Genomic DNA, 19,813 nt, shown 5'->3' on the forward strand with positions numbered 1-19,813 from the left:
CATACTGCCAATGGTCCATCGAATGTCCTTCGGTATAATGTTCCATCTACAATCAATATGAACCGAGAAGATTTGGTTCGTAGGGCCCTCGAATTTTTAGGGTCTGATGGGAGCTTTACGTTCTCCAAGTATTCAATATACTTATTCCTCCAATCCCAGGTTAAGCTTGTAGAGTTTATCTCGGCATGACCTTCCTCGATCATGGATCTCGAGAGTTGAACGACAGACCCCGAGTTGATCTCATCTTCCCCAACCGATGATCCCAAATTTGCAAGTGCATCGGCCTCACTATTTTGTTCTCGAGGTACATGTTGTAAGGTCCATTCTTTGAAACGGTGCAAAGTTACCTGTAGTTTGTCCAAATACCTTTGCATTCTATCTTCTCGAACTTCGAAGGTTTTGTTTACTTGATTTACCACCAGCAAAGAGTCACAATTGGCTTCAATGACTTCTGCTCCCAAGCTTTTAGCTAGCTCGAGAACTGCAATCATGGCATCATACTCGGCCTCATTGTTAGTCAACCGAGTAGTTTTGATATATTGCCTAATAGTGTTACCCGTGGGCGGCTTTAAAATGATGCCTAGCCCGGACCCCTTCACGTTCGAAGCCCGGTCCGTGAAAAGGGTCCATACCCCCGATGATGTACCCGATTTCAATAAGAATTCTTTTTCAACTTTGGGTACGAGGGTCGGCATGAAATCGGCCACGAAGTTCGCTAAAATTTGAGACTTAATGGACGTACGAGGTTGATATTCGATATCGTACCCATTGAGTTACAATGTAAGCAAAAAACTTGGTCCTTACAGAAATAATAACCATCCCCTTTATAGTAGAGGGATCTTACTTTAGATATAATTAAAAATACATAGTGGGAGACCCATGATAAATTAGATTTTCTATAGTTCCTGCTAGGATTCTCTCCTCTAGTGGGATTGCAATGGCTCTTGTCTATGAGCTCGATATTGAATCGAGCTTTCGGTCTTGACTCGAGCTCTCGATTTTGACTCGAGCTCGATTCTGACTCGGATCCTTGTATTGATTCGGGGTTAGTGTTGGTCGGTCTCTACCTCATAAGATCGATAACTTTACTTTGCATCATAGTTCGACTTGGATTCGAGCTCGATAATGACATCGAGCTCGACATTGATCGGTCCCTCGAGCTCGAAGCTTGGTGACCTGATTTCGGACCTCAAACTGATACTATGAAGATGCTTCTCCGATCCAATGTATTACCATTTAAACCAGTTCGTACGAAGGACTAACCAGTTTTTACTGTATACACCAACCTTGGGAAGCGAGACCGGTGCTCAACCGAAATATCTCAGTCAAGCAAGCCTACTTGATGTCTACTGCCCAACATTGTTCATGAGTGATTCGAGGATAAATGACAAGAGATAGACAATGAGTGGATAGGTACAACATCGTATTTCATTACTTAAAGGAGCTACATTGATAATTACCAAAAGATTACAGGTTCACATTTAGAAGTGAAAACATCCGACAATTATAACAACATTTTTAATTTGTTTTTCCCCATTCAAAACACATCATACAGCATGTCTACGGAGCCTCTAAGTAAACAAGAGATTAATATGGAATTTCTGGTGACAAGGTCCCAGCTATACCTCAAATTAAAATATAATGTACACGAATCAAAATGACACAAGGCCCTAATATGAAGTATGGCTCACCAAATCAGTTGAGAAGAGGGTATGTTGCTATCAATGATCAGTTCCGGCCTGCTGAGGAACTACCTGTATCCATTAAAGATGCAGCACCCCGGCAAAAAGTGCGTTAGTACATATAGAATAGTACTAGTATGTAAAGCTAAATGCCCTCTCATGGAACAGAATGCCAAGATAAAAGGAGAGGAACATGGAATCTGTAAAAAAAACCAATAATATTTAAATACTAAGTTAAATCAAAGAAAACTTTCATTAATAATTTTGGTTGGGATATCCTTGGTAAAGACACACCACTATGCACATGGCATGGATTCTTATCTCTGCCCCGATCGGCTACGCCGTCTCACCCCAATGTATGAGGATCGACATAGAAAAACAAAATCACTACCATGTGCGCGGCATGGCGTCCGATTTTCGCTCGATACACTAGGCTGTCTCAGTACAATGTCGTGTGGATCAACATGGTCTTTGCTAGCTATCAAGTCATCCCAATCAAGGAGAATAATCTCAACATAATATAACGGGGATTCACCCCTCAATCAACTCCTACACTGGCACGCGCATTTTCGGGCTTGAGCATTTACCCAGCCTTCCTCAGTGACATAACGATACTCTCAAAAATACTTTTTATATAAAAGAATTATATTCATATCATAGCTTTTCATTAACTCTTTCATTTCATTGAAACTCTTATCCATACATGATGATCTTCATTCTTGGCACGATGACCGCATTTCAAATTTCATTTCATTCCTTTACTTGCAATGGATTATCAAAAAGCATTTAAAACATTAGAAAAATTATAGCTTCAACTCACAAGTACATAAGAGTTCAAAACACATTGGAAATACTTACAAAAGGAGATCATAGTGATTTCAATGGAATCATGGACTGAGTTCATGAGCGGTTGATAAACTAATCACACTTGAAGTATTTTTAAAAAGGGAGAACATGGTATAATGAGAGCAAAACAAATATGACTTGGGTAAATAAACATGTGGTACATCAATTATTTGTGCTATTTGCTACAATAAGAATAGGAACTAGGACCAATCATACTTGGAATTCATACGGAGATCATGAAATCCAATTCTAGGGAGGAGGTTTAGCCAACATACCTTGTGGATGAGCCGTGGGCTATGTTTTGTGGTAACATTGTTATTGTTAATTTTGGTAGTGTTGTGGCATATGGGCACTTGTGGTGCGAGTTGATTATTGTGTTGTGATATTGATGCACATGCGACAGTATAAGGATAGGGGTTAATGCGCATGCGACGAGATAAAGTGAGATTTATATGCGTGTTGCTGGTAAGGGAATGACTTGAGCCACACGGTGAGATAAGGGGGCTAAAGCGCGTGTAGCTATTTTGAAAATTTATTTAAAAATAAATGCAAGGCTCATGCGGCGATATAAGGAAGATTGTGATTGTGATTGTGATTGTGATTGGTGAAATGTGAATATGTGGTGTGGTAGCTCGGATGTGATTCTTGTTGTACATTCTATGTTGAGACGGCTTGTTGATTTAACGGTTAAGGTTAATTCTTCATATGTTTTGCTTGTATTTTGTCTGTATTTGATCACTTGTTATTATTATCATATGATCATTCCTTGTTGTCCTTATTGTTTTAATTTCCGTTGTTTGCCTAATATCATCGTACTGTTTTGTTGTCATTTATCTCTTGTTTTCCATTATTAGATTATATTAATACTCTACACAGGTTTCTATGTCTAGTAGGTGTCTTGACCTGGCCTCATCACTATTCTACCGAGGTTAGGCTTGATACTTACTAGGTACCGTTGTGGTGTACTCATGCTACTCTTTTTTATATTTTGTGCACATCCAGGTACTTCTGCTCGTGTTGGATGCCATTGAGTTGACCCGGACATCTCGGAGACTTTAAGGTATACCTGCTTGACGCTCGCAGGAATCAAAGTCACCTTTTGTTGTTTTCTTTTCTACTGTTATCTTCACATCAAACATTATTGTATTTAGAGATTTCCAGTAAACTTCTTAGAGCTTATGACTCAGTTTCACCGGTTTTGATAATTATTTGGATGTTGTACCATTTGGTTATATTATGATATTTTCATTAGTTTAATTTAATATCTTAGCCGTTATTTCTGTTAAATTCTCAATGTGTGTTAGGCTTACGTAGTCTTATAAACTAGGTGCCATCACGACTACCTAAGGTAGAATTTTGGGATTTTCACAAATTGGTATCAGAGCTCTAGGTTCATAGGTGCTACGAGTAATAAGGAAGTTTGGTAGAGTCTTGCGAATCGGTAACGAGATATTTTTACTTATCTTCGAGAGGCTACAAGACTATTAGCGAATTCCACTTCTTTGATTTCTATCGTGCGGATTTGTTGATTTTGAGATCTGAGCCTTTGTCTTTCTATTCTCTCATAGATGGTGAGGACACGTACTGCTAGATCATATGATCAGAAATCTGTGCCCCTGCTATAGCCATGAGAGGCCAGGGCCGAGGTAGTGGCTGAGTAGGGGCACGGCTGCATCCAAAGCACCTGCTCGAGCAACGACTGAGGAGCCACCAGCAACTCCAGTTGGGGGACATGCACCTGAGATGCCTACTGCTACCCCATGATTCCAAGAGACTTTAGCACACTTCATGAGTATGTTCGGTACTTTAGCTCAGGCGGGAGTAATCCCAGTTGCACCAGCTACATCTCATGCTGGGGGAGGAGCTCAGAGTCCTCGAGTCGCACTCGAGAGCAGTGCATCCATGTTGATCATGTTTTGGGTGTTATGCCAGCACAACATGTTATTCCGGTTTAGCCTGAGGTCAGGCCAAAGGAATCTGAGGAGGAGCAAAGAAGGCTTGAGAGGTTGAAGAAGTATGATCCTTCTACTTTTAGTGCCGCATTTACTGAGGATGCGCAAGGTTTTCATGATAAGTTCCACCTTATTCTCCGCACCATGGGCATTGTGGAGGTGAGCCGAGTAGCCTTTACTACATTTCAGTTGTTAGGAGCAGCATATTGGTGGTGGCAGGCTTACAAGGAAGGCATGATAGCTAATGTAGCTCCATTCAATTGAACTTAGTTTTCAAAGATGTTTTTGAGAGAGTATGGTCCCCAGACCCTCCCGGATGCATGACACATAGAGTTTGAGAAGTTGCGTCAGGGGCTATGTCAGTGTAAGAGTATGCCATCGGATTCAGTGAGTTGTCTTGACATCTACCTGCTTTGGCTTCTACAGTCAGAGAGCGAGTCCACAGATTCATCGAGGGGCTCAGTTATGGTCTTAGATTTAGCATAGATCGGGAGTTGGAGACAAAAAGTCTATTTCAGTAGGTTATAGAGATTGCCCGGAGGATAGAGCGTATGCGGGGCTAGGAGAGGGAGGATAATGAGGCCAAGAGGCCTCGAGATTCTAGAGGATATAATGGTGCCCGCGCTCTAATTTCAAATCTTCATGGCAGAGGTTATGTGAATGGACCAATTCATTCAGCACTTCCATATACTCGTAATGCTCCAGCTATTCTGAGGTCTTAGATCGCCCATTATGCATAGCCATTTCTAGTGCACCTCCTACACGGTGTGCCTTCAGCAGTCAGTCTAGCCGACCACGTTAGTTCACTTTCAGTAGCCATGCCCACGGAGGGCTTGTTTAGAGTGTGGAGATACCAGGCATATGGTGAGGGACTGCCCCAGACTTGTGCACCTCCACAGACTACATAGGCTCCATGGATTCCATATGGCCCATAAGGTTCATAGGCCATGGTTGCTACTCCAGTCCCCGCTCCACCTCCATCGCCTGCTAGGGGTGGAGGTCAGGCGGGTAGAGGTCGCCCTAGAGGGGGAGGCCAGGCTCGTTTCTATGTTTTTTATGTAGGGCGGAGGCTGTTGCATCGGATGTTGTCATCACAGGTATTATTCCGGCCTGTCATAGGGATACATCAATTTTATTTTATCTAGGTTTCACTTATTCATAAGTGTCATCTTACTTTGCTCCATATTTGTATGTATCTCGTGATAGATTGAGTGCTCCTGTATATGTGTCCACGCTTGTGGGGGATTCTATTATTGTAGATAGTGTTTATCGATCGTGTTTGGTACTATCGATGGTTATGAGACCAAAGTTGACCTTCTTCTACTCAGCATGCTAGAGTTTGATATGATATTGGGCATGGATTGGTTGTCTCCCTATCATGCTATTCTGGATTGTCACGCCAAGACCGTGACATTGGCTATGCAACAGTTGTGTCCTTCCTAAAGGCAAAACAAATGGTTGAGAAGTAGTATGAAGTATATCTAGCCTTTATGAGGGATGTCAGTGCTGATACTTCTACTGTTGAGTCAGTTTTGATAGTGAGAGATTTTCCAAATATGTTTCCAGCAAACCTACCGGGCATGCCGCCTGATAGGGATATCTATTTTGGTATTGACCTGGTGTCGGGCACTCAACCCACTTCTACTCCACCAAATCGTATGGCACCAGTGGAGTTGAAGGAATGAAAGGAACAACTTCAGGAGTTGCTTGATAAGGATTTCATTCGACCAAGTGTCTTGCCTTGGGGTGCTCTAGTTCTATTTGTGAAGAAGAGAGACAGCTCTACGAGAATGTGTATTGATTACATGCAAATAAACAAGGTTATAGTCAAGAATAGGTACCCACTACCACGTATTGATGATCTGTTCTACCAGCTTTAGGGTGCTCAGCTATCCTCAAAGATTGATTAGAGGTCAGGGTACCATCATTTGAAGATTTGGGATTCAGACATTCTGGAGACTACTTTCAGGGCTTGCTATCGTCATTATTAGTGTTTGGTGATGTCATTTGGGCTAGCCAATGCCCCAACAACCTTTATGCACTTGATGAACAGTGTGTTCCATTCATATCTTGATTCTTTCATCATCGTGTTAATTGATGACATTTTGGTGTATTCTCGCAATTGGGAGGATCATGAGCATCACTTAAGGATCGTGCTCCAAACCTTGAGGGAGAAGAAATTATAAGCAAAATCCTCCAAGCGTGAGTTTTGGATTTATTCGATGGTGTTTGTGGGTCACGTGGTGGCTAGTGAGGGAATCAAGGTGGATCCAAAGAAGATTGGGGCAGTTCAGAGTTGACCTAGACCATCTTCAGCTACATAGATTCGGAGTTTCATGGTTTTGGCATGTTCTTATTGCCATTTTGTAAAGGTTTTCTTGTGCATTACTACACCTTAGACCAGATTGATTCAGAAGGGTGCTCCATTCAGGTGGTCCAACGAGTGTGAGGAGAGCTTTCAGAAGCTTAAGTTTGCCTTGACCATAGCTCCTGTTCTAGTTTTGCCTTCAGCATCAAGTTTTTATACAGTTTATTGTGATGCTTCATGGTTTGGCATTAGGTGTGTCCTGATGGAAGAAGGTAGGGTGATTGCTTATGCTTCGCGTAAGTTGAAGTCCCATGAGAATAACTACCCCGTTCATGATTTAGAGTTAGCAGCCATTGTTCACGCATTGAAGATTTTGAGGCACTATCTCTATGGCGTATCTTGTGAGGTGTTCACAGATCATCGGAGTCTACAACACTTATTTAAGCAAAACGATCTGAACATGGGGAACGTAGGTGGTTAGAGCCATTAAAAGACTATGATATCACCATTCGGTATCAACCTGGGAAGGCCAATGTGGTGGGCGCTACCTTGAGTAGAAAGTGTATGGCCCCATAAAATTTTACAAAGGAAAATAATGTTTCATGGTGCCAGACTAGGCTTACGTGTTTGAGGAGCTCGCTGCGGCTCGGACTTTTGGGTCGAACAATGCATTGAGGTGTAAAGGAAAATTTTTGGCAGAGAAATGCATTTCTGCAGTCCATTATGCGACCGCAGAATCACTCTGCGGGTCGCATAATGGCCGCATAGTGAGGCAGGTATGGGCTGGCTTAGATGCCATTCTGCGATCGACTATGCGACCGCAGAACTGTTCTGCGGTTCATTATGCGATCGCATAACAGGTCTGTGGGCCACATAGTGACCGCAGTCCCAGGCAGATGTTTTCCAGTTTTTGGCACCAAATTGTGCGGCCGAAATGCAGACCGCATATCCATTCTACGGTTGCATATGCGACTGCATATCCATCATTTTTGGGTTTTTATAACCCGACCTACTTCAATTGAATAGACGCAATGGACCATTTTTGAGCTAAAACCTGATATTTTGAGAGTGAGAGATTGCCTAGAGTGGGAGAGTGATCTTCAACAATTTTTCCTTCAATTCTTGCTCAAATCTTTGAAGAATAATAAGGAAACCTCACTAGGTCTTCATCCTAGAGGTAAGATTATACACCCTAGCCCTTAATTTCGAAATTTAGCTAAGGATGGGTAATTAACAAAATAATTCTTGGGTATGGGAGTTGTTTATTTTGCATGCATGTATTATCAAAGGGTGTAGAAAAATTGTGAGCTAAAAATGGTAAAGAGTGGGTTGTGGGGTGATGGAATCCTCCATAAAAGGACCTTAAAACCTTAATGCACACCTAGTGTTTGATAAAATGCTCAAATGAGCTAGAACCATGATCATCCTCCTAATTTTTGGTTCAATTTGTTATATTTCTAAAATAGATTGAAGTTGCTAAGAATTCCGGAATATTTTAGAGTTAAAGGAAGCTAAATTGAGGTATGATGGCTAAACTCTTCTTTAATAAATGAAACCCCAATATCCTTGTAAGTTCCAAGATATTTATTGCAAGTTGAGTATTCCGAAAAAGTTTTATGTCAAAGATATATGTTTAATTTGTGTTTCAAATGCTCTCATGATATTGTATTATAAATTGAGGATGTTTTCCAAACTATGGATTGTGTATTTACGTTTTATGATTCCAAGTCGCGATTTATGTGAAAAACTATTTTGCCAAATTGTGTAGAGATTGTGATTGGGGTTACACCTCCACCCGCATATATTGGGGTGAGGCGGAAGGGCTGCTTTGTGTATGATTTTGTTATTGTTGTTGCACCACCACCCACATATATATATTGGGGTGAGGCGGCATGGCCGCTATGTGTGAAAATGGGTATTGTGTTTACACCTCCACCCGCATACATTGGGGTGAGGCGGCATTGACACTTAAGTAGAGTTTTGGTATTGTGATTACACCTCCACCTGCATACATTGGGGTGAGGCGGCGAGGCCGCTTTGTGTGGAAATGGTTACATAGGATCTCATCTTGAATTCTATAAATATTGACCATTGATAGCGGTACTCATTCTTCCCAGCTGAGTTGGTGAGCCCCATCTCATTCTAGGGTTGTGCATCTTTTGTTTCGTATGTGTTATCATGTTTTGAGGTATAGCCGGAGCCTTGTTGCCGGCACTATCATTGTACTCTTTGGTATTTTAGAGGCTCTGTAGACTAAGTGTGAGTTGTGTATGGGTGTTGGGAATGCTAAACTAGTTGTGTTGTGATTAAATCACTTGTTCCACTTTGAACCATGAAGGGGTATGTGTGTTGTTTTTGAGAATTATTAAATGAGGTAACTAATGAAATAGTTTAATATTATGTACATGATCTCCCTACTGTCTAATTAACGAAAATATGTATTATCCTTATTCATGGACGAGGTTTGGGTAGAAGAAAATCTAATAGGCTTGCTCGGCCGGGTTCACTCGGTTGAGCGCCGGTCGCGCTCCCCGAGTTTGGGGCGTGACAAACTTGGTATCTGAGCCTAAGGTTTTAAAGTGTCCTAGGATGTCTCGGAGCTGTGTCTAGTAGAGTCCTCCTTATCGATGTATTGTCGACCACATCTATATGTTGGAGGCTACTTGGGCATTTAGGAATAATACCCTTCTTTCATGTTATTGTGCGTCAATCCTGATTGTAAGATTGTTCCTCCTTTAACTCGTGAGTTGCTCTAATTTTCAGTACATGGAACCTAAGAAGAGGGCAAGAACTGGACAAAGAGCCAATGTAATCCCGGGAGTGGCAGTCGATCCTATATTTCACGATGCTGTTGAGCACCCGAGGGGTGAGGATATTCCCCTAGTTACTACATTGCCTGATTCTACCACAGCTGATTAGACTACACCTATCCCTACACCTACTGAGGGTGCAACAGTTCCTCCAACTAATATTCCAGTTCCACCTCTAGCTCTAGCTTCCGATTCTGGTGTTTCTGATGTTGATCTTAGGGGAGCCATACATATATTGGCATAGATAATGGCTTCTGAGGCCCAGAGATCGAGTGTTGGGCCTACTTCTTCCAGTCATCCAGGGAAATCTGCTAGTTCTAGGGTGAACAAGTTTCTTCAGCTAGATCCTCCGGTGTTTATGAGTACTAATCCCGAGGAGGACCCCCAGGACTTCATTGATGAGATGCACAAGACTTTCCGGGTTATTCATGCTACAGAGACGGAGGGAGTGGAGTTGGCCTCCTACCGCCTAAAAGGGGTGGCCTATTCTTGGTTTGAGTTGTGGGAGGAATCCCACGAGGAGGGAAGCCCTCCGGTAAGGTAGGGTGAGTTCACAGATGCCTTTATGGATCATTTCTTACCTGCCGAAACTAAGGCAGCCCGTGCCGCTTAGTTTGAAAGCCTGAAGCAGGGTAGTATAAAAGTGTGGGAGTATCATATAGAGTTTGCGCACCTCTCCAAGTATGCCATTCACATGTTGCCCACTACTGAGGCTAGAGTGCGCCGGTTTATACAGGGCCTTAGACCCTTGGTTATTAATGAGGCTTCTACAACTGCCTTGAATTCCAATATGAACTATGGTAAGATGGTGGCATTTGCTCAAGCCACATTGACCCATAAATTGAAGAATAGAAGGGAGCGTCAGAGTAACAGCAAGGCCCGGTCCGTGGGCAACTTGGGGAGTGGTAGGTCGGCATTCAGGTGAGGGTCATCAGGGCCATCTCAATCATTGGCTCAGTCTTCGATGAGTGCACAGTCATCTAGACCCAGTCAGGGCAACATGGGACCCCACCAGCAGGGTCAGCCCGACAGAAGGTTTCAGCAACAGAGGCTCCCATGCCCTAAGAGTGGGAGGATGCACTTTGGGGCTTGCTTCATGGACCTACCTATATGCTATGGGTACGGTGTGAGGGGTGACATTCAGAGGGATTGCCGCTCGTCTAGCCGAAATATGGGCAGAGGTGCAGCGCAGCCAGCTAATTCTGCTACTACTACATCCACAACACCTCCAGCTCGAGGCACCCCAGCACCCGCATGGCGTGGTGCAGCTAGGTGTGGTGCACAAAATTCGGGAGGGCCCAGCAGATTTTATGCTATGCGGAGGAGTCAGGATTCCGAGGCTTCTCCAGATGTTGTCACAGGTATATTGTCTGTCTAATCCCATGATGTATATGCTCTTTTTGATCCCGGTTCCACTTTTTCATATGTCACTCCTTATGTTGCTATGGAATTTGGGATAGAACCGAAATAGCTTCATGAGCCGTTCTCTGTATCTACTTCGATTGGTGAGTCTATTTTGGCCGTGTGGGTTTATAGGGATTGTGTTGTCACGTTGCATGGTCGGGATACCGTGGCCGATCTTATTGAATTGGGAATGGTCGATTTTGATGTGATAATGGGGATGTATTGGCTTTATTCATGTTTTGCCAAGGTTGATTGCTAAACCAGAACTGTTAGGTTCGAATTTCCAAATGAGCCAGTTACTGAGTGGATGGGCGATGATGTAGTACCAAAGGGTAGGTTTATTTCTTACCTTAAGATCACAAAAATGATCAACAAGGGGTGTATTTACCATTTGGTCCGGGTTACGGACACCGATGCTGAGGCACTTACACTTGAGTCCGTGCCTGTAGTGAATGAATTTTTGGGAGTCTTTCCGGATGAACTCCTTGGGATCCCACCAGATAGGGAGATTGATTTTGGGATTGATGTTATGCCAGACACGCACCCTATATCTATTCCACCCTACAGGATGGCACCAACTGAATTGAAAGAGCTGAAGGAACAATTGAAGGAATTGTTAGAGAAGGATTTCATCCAATAGAGTGTGTCACCATGGGGCGCACCTGTTCTCTTTGTGAGGAAGAAAGATAGATCACTGAGGATGTGTATTGACTACCGGCAACTTAACAAAGTCATAATCAAAAACAAATACCCATTACCAAGAATAGATGATTTGTTTGATTAGTTACAAGGTGCTAGGTACTTCTCCAAAATTAATTTACGGTCCGGGTATCACCAATTGAAGTTTAGGGAGAAGAATATTCCGAAAACAACTTTCAAGACCCGGTATGGGCACTTTGAATTTCTGGTAATGTGTTTTGGGCTAACTAATGCCCCGGCGGCTTTCATGGATCTTATGAATTGGGTTTTCAAGCCTTTTTCTAGATTCCTTTGTGATATTATTCATTGACGATATTCTTGTGTATTCACAAGGTCGAGAGGACCATGCCGTTCATCTCAGGTCAGTTTTGCAAACTCTTCATCAGCACCAATTGTACGCAAAATTTTCAAAATGTGAATTTTGGCTCAAATCTGTCACCTTCTTGGGTCAAGTTGTCTCTAGAGAAGGAACTAAGGTTGATCCTCAAAAGATTGCAGCGGTGAAAAATTGGCCTAAACCTACAACGTCAACCGAGATTCACAGTTTCTTGGGTTTAACAGGGCATTACAGGAAGTTTGTAGAGGGGTTCTATACTCTTGCTTCTTCGTTGACTAAAATGACTCAGAAAGCGGTTAAGTTCCAATGGTCCGATACTTATGAAAGGAGCTTCCAAGAGTTGAAATCAATATTGACTACGGCACCGGTGTTGACCTTACCAGAGAGTGCAGATGGATTTGTGGTATATTGTGATGCTTAAAGAATTGGGCTTGGGTGTGTATTAATGCAATAGGGCAAGGTGATAGCTTATGCTTCCAGGAAACTCAAGAATCATGAAAAGAATTATCCAACACATGAGTTAGAACTTGCGGCGGTGGTTTTTTCATTAAAGATTTGGCATCATTATTTGTATGGGGTCCATGTGGATGTATTCACGGACCACAAGAGTCTTTAATATATTTTCAAACAAAAGGAGCTGAATCTGAGGCAAAGAAGATGTCTTGAGTTACTCAAGGATTACGACATCGATATTTTGTATCACCCGGGGAAAGCCAATGTTGTGGCGGATGCTCTTAGCCGGAAATCTATGGGTAGTTTGGCTCACTTGGAGGCATGTCAAAGGCCGTTGGCCAAGGAAATTCATCGATTGGCTAGTTTGGGAGTTCGTCTTGTGGACTCTAATGAAGGAGGGGTAATTGAATAAGATAGGACTGAATCATCGCTTGTTGTGGAAGTCAAAGAGAAGCAGTACAACGATCCATTTTTGGTGCAATTGAAGGAGGGGATTCAAAAACATAAAACTATGGCTTTTACTCTTGGCATGGATGATGGTACTCTAAGGTACCAAGGGCGGCTATGTGTTCCAAATGTAGATGATCTCCGGGAAAGAATCATGACCGAGGCTCACACTTCTAGGTATTACATACATCCAGGGTCTACAAAGATGTATTCATCATCTTAAGGAAGCCTATTGGTGGAATGACATGAAAAAGAATGTGGCGGACTTTGTGGCAAGGTGTCCGAATTGTCAGCAAGTAAAGGCTGAACACCAACGGCCTGGTGGGTTGGCACAAAACATAGAAATTCCAATGTGAAAGTGGGAAATGATTAATATGGATTTTGTGGTTGGATTACGACGCACTCCATGCAAGTTTGACTCAATTTGGGTGGTTGTGGATCGACTCACGAAATCAATGCACTTTTTGCCGGTTAACGCTACCGACACAACGGAACAGTATGCTCAGTTGTATATCAAAGAAATAGTCAGGTTGCATGGCACTCTAGTTTCCATCATTTCCGATCGAGGGGCTCAGTTCACGGCAAATGTTTGGAAGAAATTTCAGCAAGGTTTTGGTACGCAGGTAAATCTTAGTACAACCTTCCATCCACAGACCGACGGGCAAGCAGAGCGGACTATTCAGATGCTTGAGGACATATTGCGTGCTTGTGTTCTCGACTTCAAGGGTAGCTAGGATGATCATTTGCCACTCATATAGTTTGCTTATAATAACATCTTTCATTCTAGTATTCAAATGGAACCATTTAAGGCATTATATGGTAGGATATGTAGATCTCCCATTGGGTGGTTCGAGCTTGGGGAAGTAGAGTTAATAGGGCCAGACCTCGTGCATCAGGCTATGAAAAAAGTTAAGATCATTAAGGAGTGGTTGAAGACTGCTCAGAGTCATCAGAAGTCCTATTCGGATGTTTGTCGTGGGGATTTGGAGTTCAAAGAAGATGATTAGGTATTCTTGAAAATTTCCCCCATGAAAGGTGTAATGCGATTTGGAAAGAAAGGGAAATTGAGTTCGAGGTATGTTGGACCATGCATAATCATTCAGAGGATCGGTGACGTAGTGTACAAGATTGAGCTACCACCTGAGATGTCATTAGTGCACCCGGCATTCCATATGTCTATGTTGAAGAAGGTAGTTGGAGATCCGTCTGCTATTGTGCCGGTTGAGACCATTGAGGTTAATGAAGAACTGTCATATGAAGAAATTCCAGTTGCCATTCTTGATAGGCAAGTCCGAAAGTTGAGAAATAAAGAAATTGCCTCCGTGAAGGTGTTGTGGCGAAACTAGCAGGTTGAAAAGGCTACTTGGGAGGACGAGGAAGAGATGAAAAAGAAGTATCCTTACTTGTTTATATAAGCTATGTAACCTTTCTATAAAACTGTCACCTATGGATTTTTGGATCACTTGTTCAGTTAATGTAAATGTGCTTCTTTCTAAATATATTGTATGTGAGTCCACGGTTGGTGTTTTTATGATTTATGTTACGTCATTGGATTATATATATGTTTTGAGGATGTGTTTCTAGGGCTCTCTGACAGGTGGATAGACCCAGTTACAGAGGAAACTCTGGCGAAATATTTGGAAATTTAAGGAGTTAGCCAAATTTTGAAACGACTATTGAGTGTGAATTAATAGTTTAGCCACATTTGATGGTAATAACAGATTTTGGCTTGGAAAATAATAGGGGAGAATGTAAGGCCCCGTAAAATTTTGGCAAAGGAAAATAATGTTTCATGGCTTGGACTTTTTGGGTCGAACAATGTATTGAGGCGTAAAGGAAAAGTTTTGGCAGAGAAATGCATTTTTGCAGTCCATTATGCGACCGCAGAATCACTCTACGGGCCGCATAATGGTCGCAAAGTGAGGCAGGTATGGGCTGGGTTGGATTCCATTCTGCGATCGACTATGCGACTACAAAACTGTTCTGCGGTTCATTATGCGACCGTAGAACAGGTCTGTGGGCCGCATAGTGACCGTAGACCCAAGCAGAATTTTTCCAGTTTTTGGCACCAAATTGTGCGGCCGATATGCGGACCGCATATCAATTCTGCGGTCGTATATGCGACCGCATACCCTGTTCTGGAGCTTCATTTTTTGGGTTTTTACAACCCGACCCTACTTCGATTAAATAGATGCAATGGACCATTTTTGAGCTAAAACCTGATATTTTTTGAGTGAGAGAGTTCCCTAGAGTGGGAGAGTGATCTTCAGCAAATTGTCCTTCAATTCTTGCTCAATTCTTTGAAGACTAACAAGGAAAACTCACTAGGTCTTTATCATAGAGGTAAGATTCTACACCCTAGCCCTTAATTTCAATATATAGCTAAGAATGGTAATTAGCAAAACAATTTTTGGGTATGAGGGTTGTTTATTTTGCATGCATGTGTCATCAACGGGTGTAGGAAGATTGTGAGATAAAAATGGTAAAGAGTGGGTTGTGGGGTGAATGAATCCTCCGTAAAAGGACCTTGAAACCCTAATGCACACCTAGTGTTTGATAAAATGATCAAATGAGCTAGAACCATGATCATCCTCCTAATATTTGGTTCATTTATTTTATTTCTAAAATAGATTGAAGTTGCTAAGAATTTCGAAACATTTTAAAAGTTTAAGGAAGCTCAATTGAGGTATGTTGGCTAAACTCTTCTTTAAGAATTGGAACCCCAATATCCTTGTAAGTTCCAAGATATTTATTGCAAGTTGAGTATTCCGAATAAGTTTTGTGATAAAGATATATGTTTAATTTGTGTTTCAAATGCTCTCATGATATTGTATTATAAATTGAGGATGTGTTCCAAACTATGGATTGTGTATCTACGTGTTATGATTCCAAGTCGTGATTTATGTGGAAAACTATTTTGCCAAATTGTGTAGAGATTGTGATTGGGGTTACACCTCCACCCGCATCTATTGGGGTGAGGCGGCAGGGCCGTTTTATGTATGATTTTGGTATTGTTGTTGCACCACCACCCACATATATATATTGGGGAGATGCGGCATGGCCGCTTTGTGTAGGTATTGCTGTTGTTGATGCATTTCCACCCGCATATATTGGGGTGAGGCGGTGGGGCCGCTTTGTGTGAAAATGGCTATTGTGTTTACACCTCCACCCGCATACATTGGGGTGAGGCGACAGGGCCTCTTGAGTAGAGTTTTGGTATTATGATTACACCTCCACCCATATATATTGGGGTGAGGCAGCGGGGCCGCTTTGTGTGGAAATGGTTACAGATGATCTCATCTTGAATTCTATAAATGTTAATGGCAGCTCTTGATAAGCTCGTTTTGGTTTAACCGGCTATCTAAGCTATTCTATTGTCGCTCTAGTTCTTCGTGTTCATATTGTATTTTCGAGTTCTTAAATTGGTGTTTGGTTTTCATACTAGTACTATTCGATATGTACTAACGTCCCCTTTACCGGGGGCACTGCATCTTTAATGGATGCAGGTGGTTCCACAGCAGAGGATATTGACCAGTGATAGCGGTACTCATTCTTCCCAGCTGACTTGGTGAGGCCCATTTCATTCCGAGGTTGTGCATTTTTTGTTTCGTATGTGTTATCGTATTTTGTGGTATAGCCAGAGCCTTGTTGCCGACACTATCATTGTCCTATTTGGTATTTTAGAGGCTTCTTAGACTAAGTGTGGGTTGTGTATGGGTGTTGGGAATGTTAAACTAGTTGTGTTGTGATTAAATCACTTGTTCCACTTTGAACCATGAAGGTGTGTGTGTGTCGTTTTTGAGAATTATTAAATGAGATAACTAATGAAATGGTTTAGTATTATGTACATGATCTCCCTACTCTCTAATTAACGAAAATATGTATTATCCTTATTCATGGATAAGGTTTGGGTAGAAAAAAATCTAATAGGCTTGATCGACAGGGTTCACTCGGTTGAGCGGCAGTCGCGCTCCCCGAGTTTGGGGAATGACATAAAGGCTGAGAGTGTGGGTAGCCTTGCATATATTCCAGTTGGATAGAGACTGTTAGCATTGTATGTTCAGGCTTTGTATAATCAATTTGTGATATTGGATGTTCGGAGCCTAGTCGGGTTCTTGCTTGTGTGGTTTATCGGCCTTCTTTGTATGAGCACATCAAGGCATGTCAGTATGATGACCCCTATTTGCTTGTCCTTAAGGACACGGTGCAGAACGATGATGCTAAGGAGGTTTCTATTGGAGATGATAGGGTATTGCAGATGCAGGGCTGGATTTGTGTGCCCTACGTAGATGGGTTGTGTGAGTTGATTCTTGAGGAGGACAACGGTTCGCAGTATTGCTTTCATTCGGGTGCCGCAAAGATGTATCAGGATTTGAGGCAGGACTACTGGTGGAGGAGAATGAAGAAAGATATAGTAGAGTATGTGGCTCATTGTTTGAACTGTCAGCAAGTTAAGTACGAGCATCCGAGGCCAGGCGGTTTGCTTCGGGGACTTGAGATTCCAGAGTATATGTGGGAGCGTATCACCATGGATTTCATTGTTGGGCTCCCACAAACCTTGAAGAAATTTGACGCAGTATGGGTTATTGTGGATAGACTGACCAAGTCTGCACACTTTATTCCGGTTGTGACTGCATACTCTTCAGAGCAACTGTCTCAGATTTCTATTTGTGGGATTGCACATCTTCATGGTGTGCTGGTTTCTATTATCTTTAATCTAGGCACGCAGTTCACATCACATTTCTGGAGAGATTTACAGCGTGAGTCTGGCACACAAGTCGGGTTAAGCATGACATTTCACCTCAGACGGACGGGCAGTCCGAGCACACCATTTAGATCCTGGAGTACATGCTATGTACATGTGTCATGGATTTTGGGGGTTCATGGGATAAGTTCATATAGCACGCAGAGTTCACTTACAACAACAATTACCAATCGAGTATTTAGATGGCTCCTTTTGAGTCCTTATATGGCAGATGGTGACATTCTCTAGTTGGTTGAGTTGAGCCGGGAGAGGTAAGGTTGTTGTGCACTGATTTGGTCCGGGATGCCTTGGAGAAATTCAAGTTGATTAAGGATTGGTTTCGTATGACACAGACTAGGCAGAAGAGTTATGCTGATCGGAGGGCTCGTGATGAAGCATTTATGGTGGGAGAGAGAGTTATGCTCATAGTTTCAACCATGAAGGGTATGATGAGGTCCGGGAAGAAGGGAAAGTTGAACCCTAGGTATATCGGTCCTTTTGAGATCCTTGAAAGGGTCGGTGATGTGGCCTACAAACTTGCATTACCACCCAACTTATCAGGAGTTCACCTGGTGTTCCATGTGTCCATGATCCGAAAGTATTATGGTTATCCATCACATGTATTATATTCAGCTCCGTCCAATTGGGTAAGGATTTGACTTATGTTGAGGAGCCGGTGGCTATTTTGGATAGACAGGTCTGGAAGTTAAGGTCAAAGAATATTGCTTCAGTGAAGGTTCAACGGAGGGGTCAACTGGTCAAGGAGCTAACCTGGGAGATCGAGCATGACATGCAGAGTCATTATCCTCACCTTTTTGGCACTTCAGGTATGTCTCTATGCACGTTCGAGGACGAACGTTTATTTTAAGATGGGGAGAATGTAACAACCTGATCGGTTGTTTTGTGTATTTGAGCCCCGTTTCCTATTTTAAAGCTTCATGTATGTGTATTTTTTGTTTTAACGAGTTGCAAGGTTGGTTAGTTTTATTTCTTGGAAATTTTAGAATGATTTGGACCCTTTGGTTCTTTGTCTTGAAGCATAAGTTGGAAATGTTGACCGATTTTGACTTTTGTGAAAACGATCCCGAAACGGTATTTTGGTAGCTCAGCTAGGTTCGTATCATCAGTTTGGACTTATGCATATGTACCGAATTGAATTCGGAGGTCCCTAGGTTGATTTGACTTATTTTGTCGAAAGTTCGAAATTTGAAGTTTAGATATTTCCTTAAGTTTGACCGTTGTTCGACTTTGTGGCTATCGGGTTTGGCATTTGATTTCGGGACTTGGAATAGGTCCGTTATGTTATCTGGAACTTTTCTGCAAAATGTTGTGTAATTTAGAGTTGGATTTATAGGATTCGGACGCTTAGTTGTAATTTTAGAGGTTGTTGAGTTTCTTTTGAATTTCATGCGTTTTGATATCCGATTCGTGGTTCTAGATGTTATTTTGGTGTTTTGATCACGTGAGCGATTTTGCATGATATTTTTATACTTGTGTGGATGTTTGGTTTGGTGCCTCGAGGGCTCGCGTGAGTTTCAGACATGTTTAAGAATGGTTTGGACTCAATTCCAGGTTGCTAGTGTGCGGGTGTTCCAGTTGTCGCAATTGCGAGCACCAGCATATTGCGACCATAGCAGGGAGTCTCAGGTGTCTCATTTGCGATACCTTGATAACAATTTCGAAGAGAGGTTGGAACAGGGTAGGTTCGAATTTGCGACTAATAGGTCGCATTTGTGAGGGGAGAAGACTTTGCAAATGCGAAGTCAATATCGCATTTGCGACTTCCCATTAGGTTTTTAGGCGCCGCAATTGCGAGTCCTTCTTCGCAATTGCGACAACTGCACCTGAACAAAAGGGTTAGGAAGTCGGGATTTGATCTCATTTCTCTCATTTTAGAACCCCTAGACTCGGTAGGAGGTGATTTGGAGAGGGGATTTTCACCTACAATCATTGGGTAAATGATTTTGATCAATTTTTCAACTATGTTACATGATTATATATGAGATTTAAAATTAATGAGAATCTAAGAGAAATTTTGGGGATTTTTATCTATATTTTGGAAAATGAAAATTTGGGATTTGAGAGTCGAAGTGGACTCAAATTTGAAAACAAGATTACATATATGGAATCA

The 19,813-nt window shown here is 42.2% G+C and overlaps 1 protein-coding gene across 1 annotated transcript; it reads left to right on the plus strand.

Annotated features, from left to right (window-relative positions):
• Positions 1 to 9,845: 9,845 nt before the first annotated feature.
• Positions 9,846 to 19,262, plus strand: LOC138893855 (uncharacterized). The gene is made up of 6 exons (XM_070178521.1): positions 9,846 to 10,133; positions 12,088 to 12,333; positions 17,137 to 17,637; positions 18,036 to 18,166; positions 18,316 to 18,509; positions 19,255 to 19,262. The coding sequence occupies exons 1-6, from the start codon at positions 9,846 to 9,848 to the stop codon at positions 19,260 to 19,262; spliced, it is 1,368 nt and encodes a 455-aa protein (XP_070034622.1).
• Positions 19,263 to 19,813: the final 551 nt, after the last annotated feature.

The sequence above is a fragment of the Nicotiana tomentosiformis genome, chromosome 6 (assembly GCF_000390325.3).
Source record: "Nicotiana tomentosiformis chromosome 6, ASM39032v3, whole genome shotgun sequence".
Taxonomy (NCBI): domain Eukaryota; kingdom Viridiplantae; phylum Streptophyta; class Magnoliopsida; order Solanales; family Solanaceae; genus Nicotiana; species Nicotiana tomentosiformis.

Bases quoted from the DNA above. Each gene is read 5' to 3' on its own strand.
- LOC138893855 (XM_070178521.1), top strand. From the start codon at position 9,846: ATGGCTTCTGAGGCCCAGAGATCGAGTGTTGGGCCTACTTCTTCCAGT. The intron at 10,134-12,087 runs GTAAGGTAGGGT...ACTCTTCATCAG, and splicing joins ACGAGGAGGGAAGCCCTCCG to CACCAATTGTACGCAAAATT. The intron at 18,167-18,315 runs GTATATCGGTCC...TATTATATTCAG, and splicing joins AAGGGAAAGTTGAACCCTAG to CTCCGTCCAATTGGGTAAGG.